This window comes from Chaetodon trifascialis, chromosome 3 (assembly GCF_039877785.1).
Source record: "Chaetodon trifascialis isolate fChaTrf1 chromosome 3, fChaTrf1.hap1, whole genome shotgun sequence".
Lineage (NCBI taxonomy): Eukaryota > Metazoa > Chordata > Actinopteri > Chaetodontiformes > Chaetodontidae > Chaetodon > Chaetodon trifascialis.
This window is the reverse complement of record NC_092058.1, coordinates 23,508,992-23,535,706: the sequence shown is the minus strand read 5'-3', so window position 1 is coordinate 23,535,706 and position 26,715 is coordinate 23,508,992. Positions and strand designations below refer to the sequence as shown.

The 26,715-nt window shown below is 42.5% G+C and overlaps 3 protein-coding genes across 3 annotated transcripts; 1 reads left to right on the top strand and 2 right to left on the bottom strand.

Moving 5' to 3' along the window:
* Nucleotides 1-10,588: 10,588 nt before the first annotated feature.
* On the bottom strand, nucleotides 10,589-13,045 carry avpr2b.1 (arginine vasopressin receptor 2b, tandem duplicate, 1). The gene is made up of 2 exons (XM_070959670.1): nucleotides 11,966-13,045; nucleotides 10,589-11,524 (listed from the first exon to the last, which is right to left on the bottom strand). The coding sequence occupies exons 1-2, from the start codon at nucleotides 12,831-12,833 to the stop codon at nucleotides 11,316-11,318; spliced, it is 1,077 nt and encodes a 358-aa protein (XP_070815771.1). The 5' UTR covers nucleotides 12,834-13,045; the 3' UTR covers nucleotides 10,589-11,315.
* Nucleotides 13,046-13,049: 4 nt separating this feature from the next.
* On the bottom strand, nucleotides 13,050-20,052 carry trnt1 (tRNA nucleotidyl transferase, CCA-adding, 1). The gene is made up of 8 exons (XM_070959669.1): nucleotides 19,960-20,052; nucleotides 19,614-19,740; nucleotides 18,934-19,127; nucleotides 17,557-17,695; nucleotides 17,235-17,361; nucleotides 16,874-17,067; nucleotides 14,499-14,752; nucleotides 13,050-13,947 (listed from the first exon to the last, which is right to left on the bottom strand). Exons 2-8 carry the CDS (start codon nucleotides 19,738-19,740, stop codon nucleotides 13,702-13,704), a joined length of 1,281 nt encoding a protein of 426 aa, XP_070815770.1. The 5' UTR covers nucleotides 19,960-20,052; the 3' UTR covers nucleotides 13,050-13,701.
* An 82-nt stretch (nucleotides 20,053-20,134) lies between these two features.
* On the top strand, nucleotides 20,135-24,575 carry arl6ip5a (ADP-ribosylation factor-like 6 interacting protein 5a). Its single transcript, XM_070958396.1, has 3 exons — nucleotides 20,135-20,387; nucleotides 23,202-23,419; nucleotides 23,804-24,575. The coding sequence occupies exons 1-3, from the start codon at nucleotides 20,209-20,211 to the stop codon at nucleotides 23,977-23,979; spliced, it is 573 nt and encodes a 190-aa protein (XP_070814497.1). The 5' UTR covers nucleotides 20,135-20,208; the 3' UTR covers nucleotides 23,980-24,575.
* Nucleotides 24,576-26,715: the final 2,140 nt, after the last annotated feature.

Here is a 26,715-nt window from a genome sequence, read left to right as displayed (position 1 = left end):
GAGGGGCCTAGAGGCCTAACAAGCTGTCTAAGCAGTCTAAGAATTTAAGAATATATTAATCAGTCAAGAGTAATCAGTCATGATTTAAGTGTGTGTATGGGTGGGATGTGAAATATGTGTGAGATTTAGAGTATATGGCCACAACAGTGGCTCTGTCAGGCTGTATTGCTGCTTTTTGCTACATGCTAATATGACATCAGCATGCTAACATGCCCTAACCCTAGCCCTAACATCATTCATTTGAATATTAGCATGCTAACATTTTTTAATAGGGACTAACCAGCACAGCTGAGACTGATGAAAATATCATTAGTTTTGCAGGTATTTGGTCATAAACAGAAGAATTGGTCAAATTAAAAATTTTGAAGTGAAGGGATCACCAAAGTAATTATGATTCATCCTCTAGGGACCCTGAGTGCCTGTACAAAGTTTTATGGTGTCAGACAGTGTCTGTCTGACACTGAGAACCCTAAAGCACCAATCCTGGCATGGCTAACAACAACATCATGAAAAAAAGACTTTAAAACCAAAAACAGTTTATCTGTCTCTCTCTTCTGCTGACATGGATTCAGGATGTCTGATGAATAACGGCCCGAACAACTGACTCATGCAAATACTCATACTGATAATACAAAATGTAATTGGACTCTCATTTTACTTGAATGAGACAAATTGCACTTGGAAAAAAAAAATGTTAGGAATGGAAAAGATTTAATTTTCAGTATTAATTCATAGCTCAGATTATACACGAATATTGTTATTTCCCGAAGTTGCTATGGTGATGGCTATGGTGTACATACTGAGTTGCAGCTTGGTTGTTTACCCCGAAACGCTGAAGAAAGTATCGACTTGTAGCATACTTACACTTCATTTTGTGGCTAGCTCAAATTGATGGGCTCACAAATGCTGCTTCAAGACAAATACACCACATGACACCTGTTCCTCTATACATGGTCATTTCAGATACATATAATATCCGCTGATCTCAGATAAAAAGGAGGCCTCTGATAGCGTTTTTGATCAATTGTAGCAACAAGAAATGACCTGAACATCATGTGAAATCAGGGAACATGTCTTCCATGTTTTATGTTTGTCAAAGATGAGTCATCACCATCAGTTTTCATAAAAGCTTGAATATTTCAGCTGTACATTGATTCTCACTTCAACAACCATCATAAGTGAATTTAGTGATGAAATAGCGTATGGAAATTGTAAAAACTTGCTGTTGTTGGTCCGGCTGGGTGGTGGGACTGCTCCAGCATTTCGCATTGTGGGACAGAGCAGGCAAAACAGACTGGTTCAATGCATACGAGAGATTAGCGCCAAGTCAGTACAACATATGGGTTTTTCTCACATAGTGCAGACTTGGCTTTTGCTTGCAGACTGCATACAACATGCTGCATTTTGGCCAAATCAGTATGTACTGCTAGTATAGTAGGCATCTCCAGAGGGAGGACCCATGTGTCTCTGTTTGTGGATAGTTATTTGCAAGCTAACGTTTGACTCTTATCACTTTAAATAAACTGCTAAAGTGCTAAAGTTATTTCTGCTGTTTCTGGCAAATATCAAAGAGCAAATACCACCACCTGAATATGAGACGCTTGAAATGAAAAGTGTAACCGTCCTGGTATTATGCATGCTGACTCTGCTATGGCATACCGGGGCACTTGAAAACAACATAAATGTTATGAGTAAACCAACCAATCAAGCAACAGTGCCATCCAACAGCTGCATTCTGTCGCTGGTGGAACACGACTCCAAAATTTACTTCAGTAAATAGAAGTTAGGTTGAATGCAGCGTTGCTTATTTTATACCTGCTTGCTACCAGCTCACTGCTTGTAATTAACCTCACAACACACCTGTCGCATCTGAAGGACTTAATGACATTGATAATCAATGAAAACAATTCCTTAAACATTACATGTGATGGCTTTTTCCAGTTCAGGACAGATATTATCCACTTACCTTTCTTTTCGCAGACAAGTTTTTTTTTTTAGAATCAGAGACCCTGGACATATTGACGAGACTACCAATTTGCTGTTCCATGTGAAAATCAATTAAAAATTCCAGAGAAACACTTGTGGCTTAGATAGAGCTACCCTTTCTATTGCAGCTTCATTAGTAATCAAAGGAGATGGATGTTTATGCGGAGGTTAAAAACAGAGCAGACTTTTTTCTAATTAAAGCATTCCCACAGTGTGGAAGTGAAGTGGACTCGAGACGGTATGCCAGTATTTTTACCATGAAAAGTGAAATTGTATGCCTTTATCACAGAGTTCTGATGACATTCAACTTCATTCAGTCTTCCTAATTTCCTGCATATCAAATGACGTGTTTTTTTATATTCTTTTCTGTCAACAATGAAGTTACGTCAGCTACCTTTGGGCACCCACCTTTAATGGGTGTCCCAGTAATTATATTTCTGTTTTTGTCGTCATTATCTGAAGGTCGATGGCCATTAGGAGATTGGATTTTTCACTTTGCTTTTGCAAATTAACCTTGTTAGCTTCACAGGAAGGAGCAGAGAACAATGGCTTTATTTTAACCATAATACATTAGAAACTCTCTCTAAAGAAAACTTTATTTACTGTGTTTTAGTGGAGGCTCTGTGGAGCTATATGCAGTACAGTATATCATTATACTATGTAAGGCATATTTCTGGATGTAGGGAATAGTGGTCAGTGGTCAGTAGAGATCAGATTCTGTGTAGGCCTCAAAGAGATTTGAGACGGCCTTTCTCCTATTCAACACTGAAGGGAAAAGATGAGAGAAAAGAAGATAAAGTCCAAAATTATACTGCAGCTTACCTCATATCTTCTCTCATGAGCTTCTGCTTTGAGTTTCCAAATGCTAAAACAAAATTTGAAAAAACCTTCAAGTTATTCTCACAAACCTCTTTTATTCATTGAAACGTAATCACAGCAGCTCCCTCTTAGAAGAACATTTCAGTCTGCTGTTCCGCAAATTGACTACCTCATGACTCCCACCTGAATGTTGCCTCCTTTCGATAGGAAGACGCAGAGATCCATATCCTCCCTTGTGCTTCATCTAGCTGCCGTGTCTAACTCGATGGTCCGCAGGAGTTCTGACTGCGTGTGTGCAGATGATACGTGAGGATGTCCTGAAGCTGAACATTACATCAGGCAATCAAGCCATGCACATCTCTATTCACCATTTAATTTAAGCAAGAGAGTCTCTGTTGGGCATTGGGGGGAAACATTTTCTCAATTATCTGATAACATATATGACGTTAGTTGCGATGATTGTGTGTTAGAAACCAAAATAAAGGCACATTTATGTAAAACAAAAAGCATTTTAGAAAAACGAATCGAAGGCATCATCTTATTTATATTTGATATGTAGAAATGAGAAAGTCGTCGCAACAATAATGTACCCTCAGGCTTGATGGAATAGACAATCTACAGTCAGTAATGTTAGCAGAGGAATTTAATGGGAGTCCTTCAGCACGATCAGCGTTTACTGCATTATTTAGATGCTGGCTTCATCCTCTATTCTATCCTTGATACCCGTGGCATTTTCTAATCGAATGCATCATGGTAATTTCACTGTGTTTTGCACACTTTACACACATCTGACTCTCGTAAGGCTTTCAGTCACCTGGACTCTGTTAGATGATCATCTACCTATTATCCACCGGGATCAAACACCACTGGCTGGAGAGCTGTTTTCCCTTTTTTGTGACCCTGTACATCTGTTGATACCAGATCAAATGTGTCCTGCTATATGAATGAAAACATCAAGTAGACTTGTTGATGAGCAACACAACATGTTTGATATTGCTGCTTGCCAGAGAACCAGAAGATCTTGTCTGTGGTTTGGCATAGAAATTTATTGATGGAGCATCTGTACTATTATTTCTAATCAGCATGCAAATGAATTAACATCAGTCAGTTTGGTGTGTGAATGTAATGGAAATGCATCTTCATGAGACTTTGCAGCATTTATGGCTTGCATAAATATGCAAGTGCTGCTTGAATAGAAAAGTCCAACAATGTTTCTAAAGCAACAGACAACAACCTGCAGAGGTACTGACACTGGTGGGGAGGGGATTTTATCTGGTCGCCATGCCAACCACAGGCTTACATCTTGTTTAACATATGGTTATGACCAATAGTTTTGAAAATCCCGTTGGCCCTCCTCATTCTTTTGAGGGAATTTAAGTCCAAATTAAATACTGTAGAATTATTGCACTCCTTCATGAAAGAGAAGACACTGAGCTGCAGTCGCTATAAGCCTGTCATCAATGGGTGTTTAATACATTTTATAAAAATCTCCACATCCTCAAAGTCTACTGGCCATGATGACACATAAAGTAGAATAACACTGGGATTCCTCTTCCACTTGTTGTCGACCCTGACAGCTTCTCTTCTTCTGTGCTGAAATAGTCTATGTATAATTAACAAAGACAGGATGAATGGACCTCATATGTGAGTGACACAGATGGGGTCAGTGACCAGAAAGTCACTTTTCTGTTTTCCTCAGAAGGCGTTTGAGTAGGTAGATAAAAATGATAAATGAAGCCGATGCAGGAATATGAATCTCATATGGAATTCATCACGGCCCCTGTCTTATTGACATGCCATACCACTGCTCTGGTTCTCATTAAGTCGACAACACTCAAGCATGGCTCAACATCCCCACAGTGTCTTTGTATTGATCATTTATTTTCTCTTGTGTTCTGCCAAGATCACCATCAATGCTGCCTTACTCTGACACACTAACTATGTTAGACAGTGTACCCAGTCAGCTTGAAAGGTTTTTAATGGAAAGCTTGATCTCTGATACACAGAAAAAATGAAAACCCCTATATATTTGAAACCTTTCACATGTTGTTTCTAGGGGTGTTTTATATCATCCAATTATTTCAAGTATAGCATAAGTATTGCATGCTACTAATGTAAGAGATGAAGCAGAGTCAGTCTTGTAGTAGAGCGTGTGGAAGATGATGGAAGGTGTTGCGTTTGAAGGAGGTTGTTTCATCACTGAATCATGTGGCTCTCAGCTTGCCCTCCATTGATGTAGCAAGCAATCTTCCCAGTCAGTCTACCTCTGTACCTATCTCCTACTGCGTCCGGCTTACAGCTGCTGGCACTTACATACCTGAACGCATTGCCTCCAGCTACAACACTGAGCATCATCCCAAACAAGTGAACCCCACGGGAAAGAGCTGCTGCTGCTTGTCCCCTGATGGTTCTGACTGAGTTACAGGAGTGTTACTGTGAAAAGTATTTGACCTGTTTCAGCTTCTCATTGTGATTTTGTAAAATAAAGTGATCAATAGAAGAAGACTTTGAAAATGTATCTAATCTAAATTAGATATGAATTTAAGACAAAAGGTAATTGCTTCCGGGCTGCATGGTGGCGCAGCAGGTAGTGCGCGTGCCTCACAGCAAGAAGGTCGCCGGTTCGATTCCCTGGGTCGGGCCTTTCTGTGTGAAGTTTGCATGTTCTTCCTGTGCATGCGTGGGTTCTCTCCGGGAACTCCGGCTTCCTCCCACAGACCAAAAACATGCTCATTAGGTTAACTGGTGACTCTAAATTGCCCCTAGGTGTGAGTGTGAGTGTGAATGGTTGTTTGTGTATATATGTTGCGACCGGTCCAGGGTGTACCCCGCCTCCCGCCGGTTGACAGCTGAGATAGGCTCCCCGAAAGGGATAAGCGGCATAGAAAATGGATGGATGGATGGATGGATGGTAATTGCTTCCATGAGTATGATGGTATGTCTGTATCACCTTTGCACATCTGAGCGCTGCTTTTTCCACATTTGTCTTTGCAAAGCTGTTAAAGCTCTGTCAAACTGAGAGATTTTGGATGAGGTGTAGTTTGTTGCGGTCAGTGCAACCGTCATGAGCCTTCCATGAAACATTGCATTTATATTTAAATTATGGTCAGAATGCATTTTTTCCCCACTTCATTCCTGTGTCCCGCAGGCTAAGTGGAAAACGTCTCGCGGCCATGTGAGTTTTGCTCAAGAGTGGCTTTTCTCTTTTGTTACATGGTCTCCATTTGTGAGCCCCACCATTAACAAGAAGAGCTGCTTGATTACTTGAATATTTATCAGCCATCTCTGAGTCTGAGGAGCACACGGTGATCTGAGAAGGCTAATTGAATGTTGTGTTGCACTGTGGTGACAGCCACTTCAACCTCAGCTCTGCTGGTCTGTGTTCAAGAGAAAATCAATAACACAATTAACCATGGGAAACTTTTTAAAATTAAGCAATAATAAAGCAATCATATAGTGAATAACCTAATTAGCATACTGATTGATGATCTGTGTATTAACTCGACCACACTGGTATGTAGGACATAGAAAATTAGCATCTGAGGCAAATGGCAAATGGCCCTGTTCCTGGCAACATATTCATGTCCAGCTTGGATGTGCTCTCAGGAATCTTTCCCTCTCTGATGTGATGTTCTCTCTGTTCTAACAAATGGCCACCTCTTAACCACTGGGAGTTGACTTTACAACTGTAGGTGGCTGACCCTGCGCTTCTGTTCACGGGGAAGTCACTGGTCCTTAGCGAACATAGAAAAATCTAAATATACTTATGAATGTCCAACTTGTTACACCAGTTGAAATGAAAGACAACAGGCAACAATTTTTTTCTGGCTAAATGTTCCCTCACTTATTTATTCATCATCCACTAAACCTTCCATATTTATACATCTAGCAGATGAGTGTAGGTTACAAATCAGACGTCGCAGACACAACTGATTAAGCTAATGTGGCTAATTTGCTGCACCACTGGAGATTTTGATGCCACGCAGTAGAGGGGATGAATACTCACACACTGATCTGTTTTGTATTTTATATTCATTGTTAATTTAGATAAATCTGTTTCAAAAAATCTTAACTGTATCCACTGTGATGCAAATTTGTGAGCCATTAATACGTAACTGCTTTAACTTCCTGACCTCCAAGCTCGGAGTACAAATATTTCAGAGCCACTACAACCCTCATCTGGCCTAATAGCAGCTCTGATGAATGGACACATCCCTCAGGCCAGGGAGATAATAGGGAGTCAGACCTATTCCTGGGACTAACAGCCATCTTGAGCTCACAGCCTTGTTTCATTTTAATTAAGATGAGGTCATGAGCATGAATTATACAGTGCTTTATTCATTTTTGCACTCTCTTAAAAAGTTTCATGAGAAACTTACACAAACTATTGAATCCCATCGGTTAAACAGCAGCTTTTCACAGCAGGTTTTTTCCTCTCCTGTTTGCTGTGTGTAAATAATCCAATCCAGTCGTCCGATATGTGAAATGTATATTATCATAGGGAAATGTCATTGAATGTCTCATAGCATCTCTCTGATTGATTAATGATTTGCTAATGAATGCTTCCTAGATGTAACATACACACATTGATCAACATGCTTATCATATTCAAGAGGGGCTTCTATTTATTGACTTATTACGTGGTAGAGGAATGCAGAACACAGTGTGTTCAGTATGAATGGCAGCAAGGTCACAGAACTGTAATATTACAAGCTATGCTTATTTTTTTACTTTGAGATACAAGCCACACACACACAAAGGACCCCTTTATGTTTCACAATTCAGTATTCAAGACATGTTACATTTGCATGTACACATTAAATAAAGGTGTGGAAGCGTTTATGGAAATGAAGGTTCTGAACAACATCAGACGCTGATAAGCATGAAAACGTCATGCTCTCTGGTCACGATGCATGTTGTTCTGTCAGAAGTTTGTCCATTAACTGTGAAATGGCACTATCTCTATCAAGCAGGTCCATCACTTTGATAGTTATTTGACTAAATGACTGGACTTATGTGCAGAAAATGTAATGATATTCTTTGTGTCTTGTGACTTATTTAGAAATCAGTGAACACTTCTTACCTTGAGAACAGCATCTTCATTTCCATCTAGACATCTTTTTCTGATGTATGTAAGGAATGGGAAAGTTATTGTTCTGAATTGAAAACCATTATGCACAGTCTGACTAAGTGGCTTTCTATGTGAAGACCAATTACAGACATTCAGAACACTGGATCTCTCATGCTAAATGCTAAGAACCACTTAGCATTTAAACATGTGCATCTTAAAAGCTCAATAAAAGGCTTTTTACAGACATAAGTATGAAAGGTATGTCCAGTTACTTCGTTATGTTTCCATATGATCATTATTCAAAAAAGATTAACCAGAGTTACTGGTGAACATCAACTGTTTACAGTAAAGTATTTATCTAAAGACCTGTCTTTTAATTTGAAAGCATGTGTTTAGCTTTACATGTTGATCATAGTTCAGACATTTACAAGAAAAACGTTTTGGTCACTATTCCTAAAAATAATGGCAACCTTTTACAGAAATCAGAAAAAAACTTTATTGCCAAGTATGATTTTACATATACGAGGAATTTGTTTTGGTGAAGTTGGTGCATGACACATCTACTAAAAATAAGCTATGAAAGAAGTAAAACATCTAACAATATCAACATATATGCACAAGTCTGTTTGTTTTTTTATTTTTTCCGGAAACACAGTCTGTTTTTTCAGAAGAAGTCCAAGCTTGTTACTAAAGTCTTAAAGAACACGGCAGGGATTATTTTATGTTTTTACTTTAATGAATCAATCTTACGGATGTTTTTTGAAAAGCGGGAGTGATTCCAGTGAGACAACAGCTTTAAAATTCAGTTTCCTACCATCAGGACAAAGCAAGAGCGTGCTCGTATTGCAATGCTGTTCTGGGGTAAAATAAAGTATTATTCACTTATTCTTCGTTGCTCCTCTTTTAGGGAAATTACAAAGTGAATACTGGGCATGAGGTCATTTTACTTCCTCCAATGTAATGTATACAATGTTAACACAATTGTGTAAACAACACAGAAAATGTCCAGCATTTAGTTTTAGCTGCAGATCTCTGGCTCTGAGCAGAAGGCCTCTGGAAAAGCTGAATTATGACTGGTGTGAGTTAGTTAGTAACATTTGTCATTCGTTCATTCATAGTTATATCATAAAGTCTCCATCTCTTGTTTTGCTCTCTGTAGAAAAAACACACAAGGTGCAAATACAAAAAAACTTAAGTGCTCCAAACTGCTGTAAGTGGACTGTGTGGATTTTCGAGCTTAGACTCCAAACATAACCTAACCGAGCACATCTCACAAGCATGAGACCAAGGATGTATTTTTACATTATTTTTGTGCCAATATTGTCTTTCTGTGACAGCTATATCAAATAATGGTATTTTGGGTAGTAGTATTATTACTGTGTGTCACTGAAAACGTATATTTTCCCCCTTTTGAAGGAGCGTGTGCAATCAAAGTCAAAATAAGAAACTTCATATTACAGTATAATTCATTTCTAGGTCTCATCTAAATGCAAATTTGTCACCTCTCATTTAATATTTCATTGACTCCCTATACATACAAAGTATTTACACTCTCTGGCTCTCCAGCAGTTTGGAGCGCTGTGTTGATCGCTGCTGGTCATTCTCTTAATGTTAGTCAGAGTCGAGTGGCGGCAGCTGCTGGTCTCTCTGATGAGGATAACGACAGAGCACTCTTAGCAGGATTTCTGGTAGATTTGTCTGTAGAGCTTGGTAAAAAATAAATAAATAAAAAAATTCACAGGAATGCAATATTGAGAACTTCCATGTAGCGAAGCACATAACATTCAGTTTAGTCAAATATGAAAACATTAGTGTTCTTACCCTCTAATTTTTGAAAGAATTGCCATGTGCCAGGTTTTGCTCATGTTTCTTGCCCAGTCTGAGTTATGACCTTCTGCAACTATTGAGACATCTCTAAATCACTGGGACAAAACACGACAATTATCCTTGAAAAATGCCTTGTTCTTGGTCGTCTGATAGTTTCCTCATGTTCCCATTCTCCACATGGAAGATTGGGAAACTATCAGGTGACATACTTTTGAAAAACAAGTCTGAGAATCAAGAGGGCAAATAAGCAGCTTGAAATGGAAAGGGACATTTTTCTAAATGGGACAGTGCTGTTGAGAAGACAGGAAACATGAAAAGTCACAACAGTTTATTTGGCGGCACCTCAAAGACTGTCAGTCTTTAGGGGATGAGAGTCTATGGAAACATGGAAACATGTAACACATATCAATGAGTACCATTCTGCAAATCTGAAGTTACTCAAGGCTCAACAAACACAGACCCATCGATTCTGCGGTAACTGACTATTTTAACCAACTGACAGATAGCGGTCATTACCATACCGTACATACGATCGTATACACAGATGTAAAGTGGACTGAAGAATCACATTCATGTTATCTCAGGGCTGAAAGATGGCGACGCCTCTCAGAGGGCCCTGTGGATTGATGATGAATGATGATGATCAAAACATCATTTACAACAAATACTCCATACCAGACCATAAGAATGCTCACCCAACATTTGTCACCTTTCACTGTGTATTGATAGCTTAAAACTGAGAGTCTGTGGCTACACTAGCAGCTCTGTGAGGCTGTGCTTGGGCACAGTGGCGCTTTAATGCTCACAGTGACAATGCTGAAATGCTGATGTTCATCAGGTATAATGTTTGCCATGTTCACCATCTCAGTTTAGCATGTTAGCATGCTGACGTGTTCTAATTAGCACTAAACACAAAACATCTGAGGATCACCAGTTGTTACAATTCAGCCTCTGGGCGCCATAAATGTCTGACCCTGATTTCATGGCAATCCATCCAATAGTTGACAAGACATTTCACTTAAAATCACAAATGTCAACCTCATGGTGGTGCTAGAAGGAAAATCAGGGGATCACCAAAGTCAGAGGCCGTCATCCTCTGAGAACCATGACTGTCTGCATAAGATTTTGTTTCAATCCATCGAGCAGACACTGACTTTTCTTTGTAGAAGTGAAAACTTTGACTTGCTGGTAGCGCTAGAGGTAAAGTCAAGGGATCATCAAAGTCGATAGGATTCATCCTCTGCGGACCGTGAATGTTTGTATAACATATCACGGCAGTTCAGTCAGTGTTTGAGATATTTCAGTCTGGACTGAAGTGAGAGGCCAGCTGATCAACTAGAACCACGCTGAGGGCATGGCTATAAAAATCAATTCTCAGTATTTGAAAAGGATGTGTTATGTAACAGTGACGTCAAAGCAACCCTGTCATTCTGAATGTTTCGCTGTTCTATCCCCATTAAAGCCTATGGTGCGCCTTGTACTCCCTAGTGAGTTTCCACATGAGAGCAGTTCATGAGTTCGTCAGTTCTTTCCTGCAATGTGGTCTCACTACAATATATAGTCACTACAGGGACTTGTAGCTCTGCTATGATGTTTGAGGATTTCAATACTTTTATCTGCAGTCTGAGAGACTCTTGAGGCTGATATACAGGGAGCTGACCATAGTGGCCTCCTCCTGGATGGACTCCTTCAGATCGGGCTGATCCACACACATCATGGCCACCAGTTTCTTGGGCAGCTTCCCACTGAACAGCAGGTATATGCAGGGGTTGGCACAGCTGTTCAGACTGGCCAGCAGCATCAAGATGGTGAAGGCTGCATCTGGAAAAAACAAGAAAAATATTCAGCTGTGCTTTAAAATCTGATATTCTGATCGGTTTTGCAGGAGAGGACCAAATTGTAGTTATGAATGTGTTCTAATTTTGGAGTGGCATTCAAGTCAGTTTGCCCTGATTTTCATCTCAAGTAATAAGAAGCAATAACCTGCAGAGCGGACCTGATGTGCTGTACAATTTCTATCAAAGTGGGTGAGTTTGAGTGGAGATAGCGCTCTGTACTGAGCTCTCTTTTAAAAGGTGAAGATGTTACCTTACTGAAACCCACTCAAAGGGAATTAAATCCAAATTTGGATTATTTCACAGTATTGTTGATAAACTGTTTTAATAAAGAATCACGTTTTTCCCTTTTCTCTGAAAATGCAGTGGTTTTCTCAAGTCACATGATTTTTTTCATGCTGGCAGAGCCTAGCCGCTGTTATCTTACTCTGAGTGGGCGCCTCGACGTCCCAGACAGACCAGAGCTGCACGGTGAAGAAAGGCGCCCAACAGATGATGTAGACGAGCACGATGACCACGGTCATCTTCACCGTCTTCACCCTCGCCTTGGACACCCCCGCCACACTGCTGGCCCTGGAGGACAGCGGCTTGTTGACCACCTTCTGTCCGTCGTGGTGCGTCTTCATGTGAAAGTTGAAGTGCACGGTGCGGCAGATGCGCACCTGGCACACGATCACCGTGAGAATAGGCAGGACGAATATCACCAGAGCCGTCCAGGTCACGTAGGCTCTCGGTCCCCACGGCTTGATGAACTGCGCCCAGCAGTCGTACACTCCGGGAGCGACCTCGACCCGGGAGAAGATGAAGATCTGCGGTAGGCTGCCGATGAGGGAGACGCACCAGGCGGCGCACACGGACCCGTTCCAGCGCGCTCTGCCTCTCTGGAAAGTCACCATGGGCTTGCAGATGGCTTGATATCGGTCTATCGTCATCACTACGATCATGTAAGTGGAGGCAAACATCCCGACCACCTGCAGGTACTTCACTGCGCGGCACAATATATCTGGACCAACGAATCTGTCAGTGATGTCCCACATGAGTTGGGGACAAACTTGGAAGAAAGTGACCACAAGATCGGCGACGCACAGATGGAAAACGAAGATGCGCATCCTTGAGAGTTGCTTCCTCCGCTTCCACAGCAACAATAAGACCCCAAAGTTCAGGACTCCTGCAGTGATGAAGATGATGGACAGAAGAGCGATTTCCACCTGAGCCAGGCGCTCATCTCGCGGCTCATCCTCAGATAGAGCGCTCCCCAAAGTGATGTTACTGGTATTTACACTGAACCAAGCCATGTTGTCACCCCAAATACCGCTATGAGTAGCTCAACCCTTTAATAAAGCCACTCCCAGCTGACGTGAGGGCATTTAAAAAAATACAAATAATGTAAACAGACGGCCTCCAACTCGGCTTGTAACAATTTCACAAGCAGATAATTCCTCGAAACGAATCGTTGGAGATTCCTGGTTGAATTTCATGGAAGCAACAAGTGATGGGAGTGAGGTGTGTTTGAGAAGCAGAGGGAGAGAGCTTTATATCTCATCTCTGCAGGAGGGAGGAGCAACCTCACCCCAGCACAGAAAAGACTTCTCACAGTGCCAAAGACATACAAGTGTAATGCATTTTATCATTGCACAGTGCAGCGCATGCACAAACGAATCACCAGCTCAGTGCTTGCAACAAAAATTTCACCTTTTTATAGATGTTTCTTTACAAAACACAAAAAGCAAATAAGACATAACTGCAGTTAGAGAAAACCAAAACGATCAAAGCTATTTTATAGTTATTGAACTGACAACTGATTTCACTGTTCGCCCCCGAGTCCTGTCGTCATGTTTCATCGTCATCACACCAGTCTAGCTGGTGACAGCGTGTAACTGAGGAACTTGCTAAACAGCAGAGATCTGTAATAACATGCGCGGTGACACACACTTTCTCCTATGGTGGTAGCTGAGCATCTTGTGTGTGAGCTCTCCACATTTTACATGATGAAAAAGTGGCCCTGTGTGGGTTCATTTAGTGATAATGCATTCATGCACGTCTCAGTTCTTGCCGTGTCCTTTCTCGATACCGCACACATCAGTCGACTTAGTGAACACCTGTGAGCAGCGCTGTCAGGACTCCACATTATCACTGTCGGATACACAAACACACTCTGCGTATTCAAGGCTTTACATAACTGAGGAGTTCATCTTTGTCCATCTGATAATGACTTCTCTTCCAGATGTCCCGGAGCTTCTGTAAGGTGGCACCTATCTCTTTGCCTGACGTGACGCCCATCCTCCTCAGATCGTGACCGCTGACGGGGAAGCGAGGGATGGACCATCTGCAGAGCTCTGCCAGCAGCTTCTCCTCACCTTGATACTTCAGTAGCTCACACACTTTAGTCTGGGAGTCCAGCTCTCGACTCTGAAAAGATATGGCATGAGAGGGAATTAAAACTTGTTTTCAGACTGCAACTACTCTGTGCATTAAATATTCATGACAAAATAAACAACGATAAGTAAAAAAAGAGAAAAACCTGTTGAGGCATTCCTTATTTTCACATCAACATTTACACACTCAGCTGATCTGTGAGGACCGATCTGATCACATTTGACTGAAGGTGGCCTTCACATTAGGTTGGGGTTACGTTGCATTTGGCAGTGCTTTTTAACAGTGTTAAAGTGATTTGGGAGGATTTCTTACTGCACTGCAGGTGTCCATCCATTCAGATTCAAAACAAGCTAATTAAGCTAGTGCAGGCAATCGTGGTTGCATTCACGGCACGTAACACAATACATGCTGATGAATGATCCAGCCTGCCTAGAATGTATGACTCTGATTTGAGCATTCAATCACAGTGACCACACTGTTCTGGGAAGTGTCCCGCTGTAAATCTCTCCTGTCCTTTTTATTCTGAAACACGCAAACAGCTGGCATCATCTACAGACTACAAACTGGAAGAGGCTGAATCTTACATCAATGATAAAGTCAGTGAAGGGTTTGAGGCTGTCTGGCTCATCTTGGCTCTTGCGGAGCTCCCGTCTGTACTTTATCAGGAATAGAGGCAGATTCTTCTCCTCTTTGGACACCTTCAGTCGGATGTCCATCTTTTCCACCTCCTCTGGGCAGTGGAGGAGTGCTGCCAGGATGGTCATGGGTTTGGGAGAGTGGTCTCTGGCGTTCTGCCACACCTGCTTCATCTCCTCAACATTGCCATCTAGAGGTAAACCTGAGGAGGAGCAGGAACAGTTATTTCAGTCAGGGGTGACAGTTCCATCAGAGTGTTCATAACCTCAGGAAAAATCTAATGGTAAAAAACTAATGCTGACATCTGAGCCATAACAGACCTCTTCCCCTTAAATAAGAATGTCATATACATATTCATGCAGTTTATCAGCTTAGACGAATTTAGTCAGACTCAGGTTACAACTAGTTCAGCAGCACTAGTGATGATTCTGTATGTTCTTTTTATTCACAGTTAGATTTCTTCTCAAAAATGAAATGATTAAAATGAATAATGTATATGTATGTAATAATCAGCCGGCTAATATCTGGCATTTTGAGATAATCGCTATCAGCTGATACCTGCGCTCACGAGGTCGATTAAACAAAACATGTCTGTAAGCACATCAGAGACAATGCACATGTTTTATTTACTTTTCTGTGTTTAAGGATAATACATTAGTGTTAAATAAATATTCATCTGGAACAAAAAAGTGAGGTGCTGCTGTGTGCACTAACATTATTTATTGTATTATTTACTTATGCAAATGTACACATTTTTCTTCCCTCTTAGAAACAAGGAAGTGCTGCTATCTGCTGATGAATGCTGTTAAGTGCACTAAACTTTGTATTTTTCCTTCATGTTGTTTTGCTTTTACCAAAGTTTAATTCAAAATGAGTGCACTACAGACAGAGTGCGGATCTACTTAAGCTAATTGTGTCTCATTTGCTAGTTGCGATTATTATTAAATTATTGTATTTTATCAAATTTAAAAAAACAGCTTGACATGATGATATCAGCGTTACATATCTGCCATCGGCTGCCCTGCTCTCCAAATACTGCCATCAGCCAATGAAAGTCACAACACGTAATTAATGCTTTAACTATTAGCAGGTGGTGGTGGATCAATATTTAAGTGCAGCTGTTTCACACAGAGTATTAAGAGCGTTTGCTAAACCGCTCCTCCAAACAGCAACTGTCCAATCATAGCTTAGTAGCTGTAACTAGGCACTGGCAGGCCTGTCAAGCCTTGCATTTCTCTAAATGTTGACGCAGGCTGCATGAGGCTACGTTCCCACCAAGCGCCTCAAATCTCGCCTCAAATGAAATGGCGTTGCGCCAGACGCTCCAGTTTTGACGCTGGTACAAAACCCCCTTCCGGCGTCATCGCGTCGCGCGACAAGCCCGCCCAACAACAACATTTCTTCCGCCATTTCATTCTCTCGTCGACCACGTCCGTACGTCAGCACGTCGATGACGATCTCAACGCTGATAGGCTGTCGCGGCGCATCTTCACGCGAATCCGCCGCAAAAGTTCAATAATTTCAACTCTAGCATGAAGCGATGGCGCGATGGGGCGACGCGATGAGAGCGATTTTCGCGGCCAGCGCGTCCATCGCGTCGCCCGGCAAAATGACGCTTCAAATTGCGTCTTTGCATTGACTTTGTATGTAATCTTGCGGCGCGATCTTGTTTCATCGCGTTTGGTGGGAACGTAGCCTGAGGCTCAAAGAAGAGTGATACTTAGTATCTCAAGAGTTAGGAGAGAGGCGTCTTTTTTTTTTTTTTAAATGGATTTAACTTTGTCTTTATCAGCTCTAAAGTAAGCTGCAACTGTTAGCATGTCTGGCAAACTAACTACCTACAGTGGTAACCAAGTGTTACGTCCAAAGGCAATGGACATGTTATTAGCTTTCTACATTATTCTGTGGGGTTCCAGGTTTCATTAGAGAAACACATGTTCAGGACTGACACACCCACTGTTTGTGGATCAGCCAGTGTGAGAGCCAAGACACAACTATATCAGAATTTACTATGTTTTCATCAGTCTACACTTATTATTTTCTTATTTTTAACACCATGCTATGTGGTGAACTAGTTCTCCGCTGACATTCCTAAAAAATGCTGCTCCCTTGTATAAATGACGTCTATCAACAACTGGTGAGGATGCTGATGTTTTGCCAGGAACATGTGCCTTTAGCATCACTCTTAGCATTATATCATGTACACAGTCATCAAATCCATATTTAAGATCACTTCACAGGATTCTCATTTTAAAATGTGTTACATGGAAAGGTCCAGCTGACTCAGTTTAAGCATTAACTTGGCTAGCACACTCTCTCTCACCTATGTACTGGGCCAGTTCCAGACGGTATATCAGATCCAGCAGATGAGAAGCATGGTTACCAACCACCATCTTCTTTAATTCAACCCAAATTCGTTCTCCTGATATGCCTGCCAGTCCGCGGCCATTTTTCCTGATGGCATCCAATGTCTCAGGCTCATGGTCATCAGGCTCCAAAGCCACCCTGCCATAGAACCTGTGGAGAGGCTAAAGGGTTGAAGTCAAAATGCTCTCTTGTCAAAGAAACAGAAACAATGATTTTCTTCTTTCATGCTCTATTTTTCCATTAAAAGTATTTCTCCAAGTATTAAAAAAGAGAAAAAAATGATTTAATTTAGTTGACCATAAAGTGAGTGAACCCACCTGAAATAGCGCAGTATTCTCAGGTAGTCTTCTTGGATTCTTTGTTCAGCACTGCCAACAAACCGAACCTTGCAGTTCTGTAGGTCTTCATACCCTTTGAAATAGTCATATAATGTGCCATCGAGACCTGTGAGGGTGGAAAAAAAGTCAGCAAAACATACAAGTGTTCTAATCATGATAAAATGAGCAACAATGTCCCCTGAATGCACCAGAACTGATACAACATGCTGAGCATCTCCACAACACAAGTAAACACAGAGATGAGTCATTATGATTCCTTGACAAGTTCATCTAATTCAGTAGACGTCAAACACATCAATACCTAAAAACATAGAATTGATGGTGAGGTCTCTCCGCTCAGCGTCTTTCTGCCAGTCAGTGGTGAATTCCACCTCTGCATGACGTCCATCTGTCTGAACATCCACTCGCAACGTGGTCACCTCAAAGTTCTCATTGTGTAGCTATGAAAGAAGACCAATAAACAAACAGGTGAATAGAGGCCCTCATGTTGCTGTGATAGGATCCCAGTGACGTGCATATTCCCTCATTCTTAAGCCAATGTCCCTCTCAACCTAGTCTCACTTGTGGGTAGAGCAATATTTGAGAGGGCACTCAGAAACATACTGTATAGTTGTGTCACAATCTGTTCATGGTAAAGTCACCTTATGCCATTAGAAAACTGCCGAGTTTCTGCATTCATCAAATGTCATGGACCCATATGTTCCAGCCCACAGCCTCTGCTCAGTAGATGAAAGTTATTTACATATTCCAAGAATAAACAAATCAATCAATCAGAAGTAGCGTTTCCAGTTACTGACTGCTTGCCTGTGAAATGTTCTCCCACAATCCATCAGGGTGGCTCCTCCATCAACATGTTTACATCAAGACTTAAGGCCCACTTATTTGATCGATGAAACTGTGTGTGCAAAAGGAAAATGGCCAATGTAGTGCTGTAGCCTCCCATGATGCACCTGGCTAGTCTAACAGCAAACATCATTGCAATGATTCTTCTATCACTGCTGCTGTCCTTCAGGACAATCCCATTTTGAGTGTGTACGTGCATATACAGTTTGAAGTGCAGGTGAATGAAGTTATATTTGTAGATTTTATAGCCATGGCCACCAGCTGTTCCTCGAACCTGATGTGCCAGATGGTTTGTTACACAGAACCATCTGGGAAGTCGTCCATGGAAACTGTTTGGAATAGGGCAGCCACATAATTCAGAAAATACTTTAACGACGTGTCTAACGCCATTCATCATACGCTAACTGAAACAAGTCAGATCAATGAACCATCTGACTTAGGAGAGAGAAACCAAAGTCATCCGGGAAAGGAAGGAAAACATCTTTTTCATGGAGAAAAGTCTTCAAAGCTACAGCAGCATCTATGCTAATCTCTTTAGGAGCCGCCATTGTTGTTTTTGAACAAAGAGTTGAGCTGTCATTGTATCTTAACCACAGCAACATGTAGCTGCGAGTGGTTCTTATCGGATGCCCAGTGGTAAACTGTCGTGTGGCCACAAGCGCATTCATTTGAAGCCTGAAAAGATGGATTCTCGCACCACATGATCACGTGAATCCAGCTGCCTTGCAAGGTAATAATTCTGCAAAAGTTAAGCACCGAGCAGGTCGTTAAAGTAGTCTTGAAAGCAGCTTTCCAAAGAACGATGTTAAAAAAGTGAAACAGGTCAGCCTCTTACTCTTGCTGTAATAGTCCCATGCTTCTCTCCTTTATTGTTGATCATCCTGATCCCGGCACTCTGGAACATGCGCTTCATTTCCTCTGGAGTGGCTGTGGTGGCAAAGTCGACATCTTCAGGCCGCTTCCCCGACAGCAGGTCACGCACAGCCCCTCCAGCTATCCTCAGCTCATGGTGGTGCTTCTCAAAGACCTCTGGAGAGAACAAGCACACACTTTCAGGAGTGAGGTAAAAACAGTATCTTTTCAGTACAATCTGGACTCAGCAGCCTTTAGGACATGCTTTGTAGACCTGGATTCACAGAGCCTGACTGATGGTGTTTCTAACATACCTCACCCCCCCCCCCCCCCAACATTTCTGTTTTGCAATTGTTGTTACCAATCAGCCAACAGCAAACTGCTGTGCCGGTACCATATCAGCAGCGAACTAATTTATGGGTTTATTGGATTTATCATTCTTCTTTCAGCAAACATTGAGAATCCACAATATCTTCTATGTTTAGGTAATCAAGGTAAGTTGTTAAAATCATTTAATGGGTCGTATCTATGGACTTTCCGGCATCCTCTCACGCTTTTAGAGTTCTTATCTGAACTGCTCTCTCATTTTTAAACACTCTACCTTTACTGACAGAGCTATAAATGATCACAACCGGCAGGTGTACGGTCACAGCTGCATCTCACCTGCTAGCTCATTCAGGCCATCGCTGAACAGAGACTGAAACTCGCTGGTCTTCAGCTGCATCGTGAAGAGACTCCTCCAACAGAGACCTATTCTACCAATCACACGAGGACTCAAAACCCTCCACATCTGCACAAATAACACAAACATCGTCACGTGCTTCTGTTAGTTTGTGTGTCAGCTTTTTAGCTAGCGACATGTCACTGAAGTCATGCTTGCGACCTTTAGGGTCCGCGTGCACTGTTCACGCTGTTCACACATTGCCAACACAGGAGCAACACCGACATGTCACATATAATACATACATACATACATACATACATACTAAATATAACGGACACAACTGACCTGCGACTTCAAAGGAAGATTTCATGAACAGTTATCGTTTCATGACATCCCTTTCTGCCGTGAAGCTTTGTAGGAAGTGTTTCGATAACGTGCGGTTGCTGACCAATAGCGCGGGGTTTCATCAGACTCACGAGACGAGGTTTAAGAACGCGTCTGCCACTGGTTTCTCGCGAGACTGGTGTGGCGCTTCAGGCGATTTTCCGGCTGCTGGTGTTGTGCTGTCAGATTAGTGAACGGAGCAGGAGGCAAATGGCTAAAGTGGAGCTGACACCGCTCAGAACATGGGACGACTTCTTCCCCGGCTCGGAAAGATTCGCTAAACCAGATACGAAAGATTTGGCGAAATGGAACAACAGAGTTGTCAGCAACCTGCTTTATTATCAAACAAACTATTTGGCTTTGGCCGTCGTTGTTTTCCTCATTGTCGGGTAAGTAGAGCAGCTGTTTAATGTTTATTTGGTGCCATTAGTTCGCAGCTAAATGGTATTCTCTTTTCAAGTTGTTGGGTCATCTTTTCTGGCGGATTGTTTTTGCTGTTGTTGCCCCCTCGGTGTAAAGCGGCGTGTAGCATACTCTAAAAGGACTTAAGGCGAGGGTGCAAACAGGATGCAGACTGCGCTTATGCAGAGATGAGTGGGAAGGAGTCCCAGAAGAATGAATGGAAAGGCGCTGTGCCAGCCGACATGTGATGCACTGGTACTGTTGTGTTCTCGGTGTATGCACAAGTGTTACAATGCAAATATGATGACGCGATGTGCTCATGTAACAGACTGAATCGAAGAGGGGAAAGAGGAGTTTGGAACCAATGTTGGGGCTCTGACTCATACAGTACATGGCCCAAATTCAAAATTTCCAGTGCCCTCAAGTACAAGCACATACCATCACTCCTGCAGGCAGAACTAGCCTATTATCTGATGTAGGTCCATACAAGGTAGATTCAATTAGATCAGAGAACAGGAGGTTAAAGCTCTCATCTATGAAATATCTTGGCTTTGGTTGCCACTCTGTTCCAGCTAAATCCCAGATGACTAAAAATAGTGATGCCCTGTAATCCACTGAGCAGTATGATGACATATTGTTGCTATGGTCATGGAGGCCTCATGCCGTTTGTCCAGTCAGCTGTTGCACTGCAGATAGCACAGTTGTGAGAAAACAACGTCTTAGTCAGATGCCCCTGTAACCCTGATTAGGGAGATAATCCCGTATCATTTCCCAATAAATCAATCCTGACTCATGACCCAAACCAACAAAGCCAGCACATTCAGGTTACTTGTTTCGTAAAACCTTGTTGTGTTATTTTTATCCAGTTTCGAAACAGTTTAATCATGCGATTTTGGGTGGACCTCATTTGCATTGTGCAAAAGTGTTATGGGTGAGTGTGTGTGTGTGTGTGTGTGTGTGTGTGTGTGTGTGTGTGTGTGTGTGTGTGTGTGTGAGCACGCTCATTTTGTCATTGCACATTTTCATCAGTCCACACACAGACCACACTCAAAGACCCAAACGCATCATCAGGCCTAAATTTACCATTAGCTTTCATATGGGTGTTACAGTTTTTCTGTATAGCTGCTAACTGTGGCCTGAACGCCTGCAGGTGGCCTGTCCACTGAACTTGTAATGATTCTGGGTCTCCTCATGCAGTTCTTCTTCACAGAAACACAGCACGGCTTCAGACTATTTAGCACAGCTGCAGGCACCGAGTGCAGCTCTCACCTGAGTTTCTTCAGCTCGTAATCTGTTTGTGCGTGTTTGTGATGTGCACAGGAACACAACCTTTGACATGCCAGGTTGGTCTCTTACTGTATGTCATAAAAAAGGAGGCAGAGAAAGGAGGAAATGCAGCTGTGAGGTGGAGCCATAGGGGACGTAAGGTGAGAAACTTTGTGAAGAGGCAACAGCTATTACAGTGACATATTCGACCATGTGAGAGGTTCCATCAGACTGGGACGCAGCGCTTCAGTGGTCAGTAACGCTGCAGGCCAAACTACAAGGAGCAGATTTTGTTCAGGATTAGAGTAAAGTCCTTACCAATCAGTAGACTGGCTTTACATGCATGGCAATCTGCTCAATTGAAAACACAGAAAATGCTTACATGCTATCAATGTCCTGCTCTGGGTATGGAATGTAACCTCTGTATCAGGTCGATGGTTTTATGTAAATAAATTGAGTTTGCAATTTAATATTATGCGGCAGAGCCTGGCTGGTATTAGTTTATCACTGGTGTATTGATATCAGCAAATATATCTGTTGATAAGTAACAAGGAAGTGCAGTAAAGAAATGCCAAAGATATATTTGGGGCATTTCAGAGGCAGTGTTGCCATCTCCTCGTCTGTCCACCAGGGGGTAGTGGCAAGCTGAGTTTCTTTTTCAACTGAAAAGTGTCCCACTCAGTGCATGCAGGTCACATCCTTAGAAAAAGAACTTATGGGGTCCTCATCGAAAATGTTTGCATATATCATCTGTTTATGTAATAGAAATCATATCAGCTTTGGAAATCCAATATCTGTCAAGTAACTGGAGACAACTTGTGAATTGAGACTGCTTTCATAAATTCAGTAATATAATACCAAATACATGAAGGGGACAGTGTGTCCCAGTGGTAGAGATTATTGTAAAAGGCTTTGCTCTGCACACTGTATTTGTTTTTCACGCTGCATTTTGATCACATCTGCCCTCGTCAAGCCTCGTTTTCTTTGTCAGACCTGTTATCCAGGACCACCTGTGTTAGAGAATAAGTTGAACTTGCTTTGTGTGACAGGTCACGCTCGCGGTCGTACACTTGGCCTGATCTTGTCACTGTAGTCATGCCAAGGCTGGATTTGTCGCACAAAGCTTCCCTTTCCAACACGTCTGATCAGGGAGATTACAACAGTCGCTGTGATGTGGGTGAAATTCCATGTCCTGATGTAAACGGCTGTCATAGCAATAAAAATACTGCCTGCAATATCTGGTTAATTTTATTTCCATTTATTGTGTCACAGCTAAATTATTGCTGCTGTGAACTTATGATTTGATGTACTTTTTTGAATGGCGGTCGTGTTGTTGTACAACCAACATGTAACCACTTGGTGGAGCCAGTGACCACACTCACACACACACACACACACACACACACACACACACACACACACACACACACACACACACACACACACACACACGCTCCTGCCTGTGCTCCAGCTGCATCAGAGCAGTTCTAACATGAGCCCTGTGCTCTCACGTGTCTTGTGTTGCCGCCCTGCAGGTTCCTGAACCCTCTGGGGATGTTCACAGCCATGGCCGTGGTGTCGGGCGTCTTCCTGGGTTCGGTGTGGGCCGGAGAGAACAGAGCTGTGATCAACAACTTCAAGAGGCAGAATCCCACGGCGTTTGTGATCGCGGTCATGGTCGCCAGCTACATCTTAATATCTATGCTGGGGAGCGTCATGGTGTTTATGTCTGCAATCACTTTACCTCTGGCTTGTGAGTTCAAGAAGATAATGTAGGACGATTACGTTTATGGCACTGGGAAGATCATTTTAATCACATAAATGAAATATATGCCTCTTACTGCAATGTGATTTCTGGCCAAAAAGTAAACCGACATATAAATTCTATTGGCTGATTAGATACATTTTATTACATGATGCATGTCTTTGCAGAGTGTAATGATCAGTGCATTTGAAGTCTTATGACATTAACCATTAAGGCAACACAGTTAAAAATCAATGAAATGTGTTTTGTAATGAACCCCCTCAGATTGTCAAAGACTGATGTTATTATAGTTTGACTTGAACAAAAGTTTATAGGTTTGTTTTTGCCAAACGTTGCAAACGTTCACAGCCGCTCTCCCGTCTGCTTTTTCAGTGATATGTGCACATGCTTCGTTCCGCCTCCGCAACATGAAGAATAAACTGGAGAACAAGATCGAAGGAGCCGGACTGAAGAGGTCACCCATGGGCATTTTGCTGGAGGCTCTGGGTCAGCAGGAGGAGAACTTTCAAAAGATCCAGAGCTTTCTGGAGGGAAAACTGAAGGAGTGATTGGACACAGACATGCACACGTCTTTTGGCCAAAGATCTTGACTCTTTTTCTTGGGTGTAACAACATTCTGTATCTCTCAGTCTAAAGCTCTCAAAGTTTCCTTCATATGCAGTGTGTTCACCTTTGTGTGTTTTGAAAAAAAGAAAGTTCCTAATCTGCAGGGCTTTATCTTTACCTCAGGGTATCTGTCACTCCACCCACAACTTGTCAGGGCACTTTTCTCAAACAGTGATGGGGGCAACTCGGTACGATCTCACATCTCTGCTATGCAATGTGTCAGTGTTCCTGTGCAACACAGCTGCAGAGTCTTTCCTAGGTGCGAAATCTGTGTTTAATCAGTCTCAGAAGCAGCCGTCAGCCCTGCCAGTTTGCACTCATCTGAAATTGTGAAAGCAGTGCAAGTGTTGCTTTTTAGCAAAGAGTAAAAAGTGCACACTCGACACACATCACTGCCAAGCTGCTCTACGGGCTGGATTGTTTCAAGAGTTTCAGTCATGCTTCCTTACAGAAAATGTAGCAGTTTGCTTAAATACGCATTTGAATAAAAACCAGGCAAGCTTACATTCATGCAAATAAAAAGACAAATGAGAAGGCACCACATTGTCTTGAGCTTTGAAATACACGTGACTCCAGACATCGACGCTGATCACTGTGTCAATATTTAAAACGGAGACTTCAAAGGAGTGTGAGGTCTTAACCTGTGCCCATCGGTATTCCTCCTGCACCCCTCACTGTTTAATCTTGACAGTGCCCCTTGGGTGATGGATTGGCTAACTTTGCTGTCCTTTCCACTTACCCCAATGCTAATGAATGGGCTGCATTAGATTGTAGTGAGGAGAGCACTGAGTGCTGCGCAGTGACGGAGTGGATTCATCTGCAGTCATTCATGTCCAAGCCTGAGTTCGCCGCTGTGTCAGCTACTTCAGCTGTGTTTTTTTTTTTTTTTTCCTTTTATTGGAATCCATCTGAAATTGACTGCAGATAACAAGAATCCATGTGGAACACAATGCTTTGTTATCTGGTTTTAAGTGGCAGTGTGTAAGGACTGGGGGAAACATGGGGATAAGAGTGATGGCCATTAAAAAGAGTAATCACTTCAGAGTGCTGCTTTCTCAAACTATGTGTCTGCTTTAACCCTTTGCTCTCAAAATGATGAAATCCACCTCAAGCCGCATCGTTTCTCTGTGAGTCCTCTAAGCATTCGAGTAATAGTATTCCAGTTTAACTTTGACTCAAGCTGCAATGTGTTCCCCCTCCGTGCTTCAGTAGTGATTTGTATCCTTTCCTGCGGTGCCTCATCTGCATCCATATTGTGCAACTTGGAGGAGTGAACAGAAGAACTGGTGGCAATAAACTCAAAGTCATGTCTCAGAGGGCACAGTGTAGGCCCTTGTTCTTGCTGCTGCAGCTGCTGGAAGGATCCTACAACACGTGTGCGCTGCTGCTCACCCAGCAGGTGCGTCTTTGGTGTTTTGTCCTCAGCACGTGTCATCTAGGAGAGGAAGCGCTCTTACACAGCGCAAAATAACACTTATCCTTTCTTGGTGTTTTTACATGAATCAACAACACCTGACCCACTTGTCATTTTAAAGCAACCATAATTGCTTCCAAAAGTAGTGTTCAGCGAGGCAACAGCAGTCAGTGGATGTGACACAAAAACAAAGCTGTGTACTGTTGTTGTACTAGCTGCTAAGAAACAACACTGCTCTCCCTGTGCAGGCTTCTCATTTCCAACATCTGCCTCCTGTTTATTTTCCACAACAGAAAGGCGTGGGACAGGGAGCAGTTTAGTGTGATACACTATTTAATGTTGGGTCAGGCTCGCTTCGGGTTGATCCCTCCACCCTTCACCCCCCCCCCCCCAGCCTGCCTGAGGGGCTTTGGCTTTTTGCTGTCCAAGCCGGTTAGCTAACCTCATAACTCAAACAACCTGTCGTTCAGCAGATCGGGCTGCTTCAGCTGATCATGTGACACAGTGATGATGACCCACTGTGACCTTTGTGTTCTGCAGAATCCTGCTCAACCTCCCCGTACACCCACACTGCATTTACTGTCTCCATGACGGAAGGTCATCCATATTAGCCCATGAACAACACTTGAGTGCATGCGACCGGTCTGCTAATCCAACTATCCACCCTTCATAACTTGTCAGAGCCATTACTCCCTGGACGGAGGTAAATGTGCTGATCCTGGGGAAGCCGTAACATGATTTATAGTCACTTTAATCTGAGCTTGGCTGATCCCTGTGGCAGAGTGTAGTGGTTCATGTGTGACACCTATCTGCTCTATGTTTCAAAATGTTCAATACTGCTGTCCATTCGATAGCTACGTCTTAGTCCTGATTCCAAAACGACACTTATTCAATATCATACTTTCAGAAATGTACAAATGTTTGTCTTCAGAGTAAAAAAGTCAGAGTTGAGACACAATGACCTAAATAAAATAGTTTAAAATTGGCAAAACTGAAGGGCTGCACGGTGGCGCAGCAGGCAGTGCGCGTGCCTCACAGCAAGAAGGTCGCCGGTTCGATCCCCGGGTCAGGCGGGGCCTTTCTGTGTGAAGTTTGCATGTTCTTCCCGTGCATGCGTGGGTTCTCTCCGGGCGCTCCGGCTTCCTCCCACAGACCAAAAACATGCTCATTAGGTTAATTGATGACTCTAAATTGTCCGTAGGTGTGAGTGTGAGTGTGAATGTTTGTTTGTCCTTTCATGTGGCCCTGCAATCGGCTGGCGACC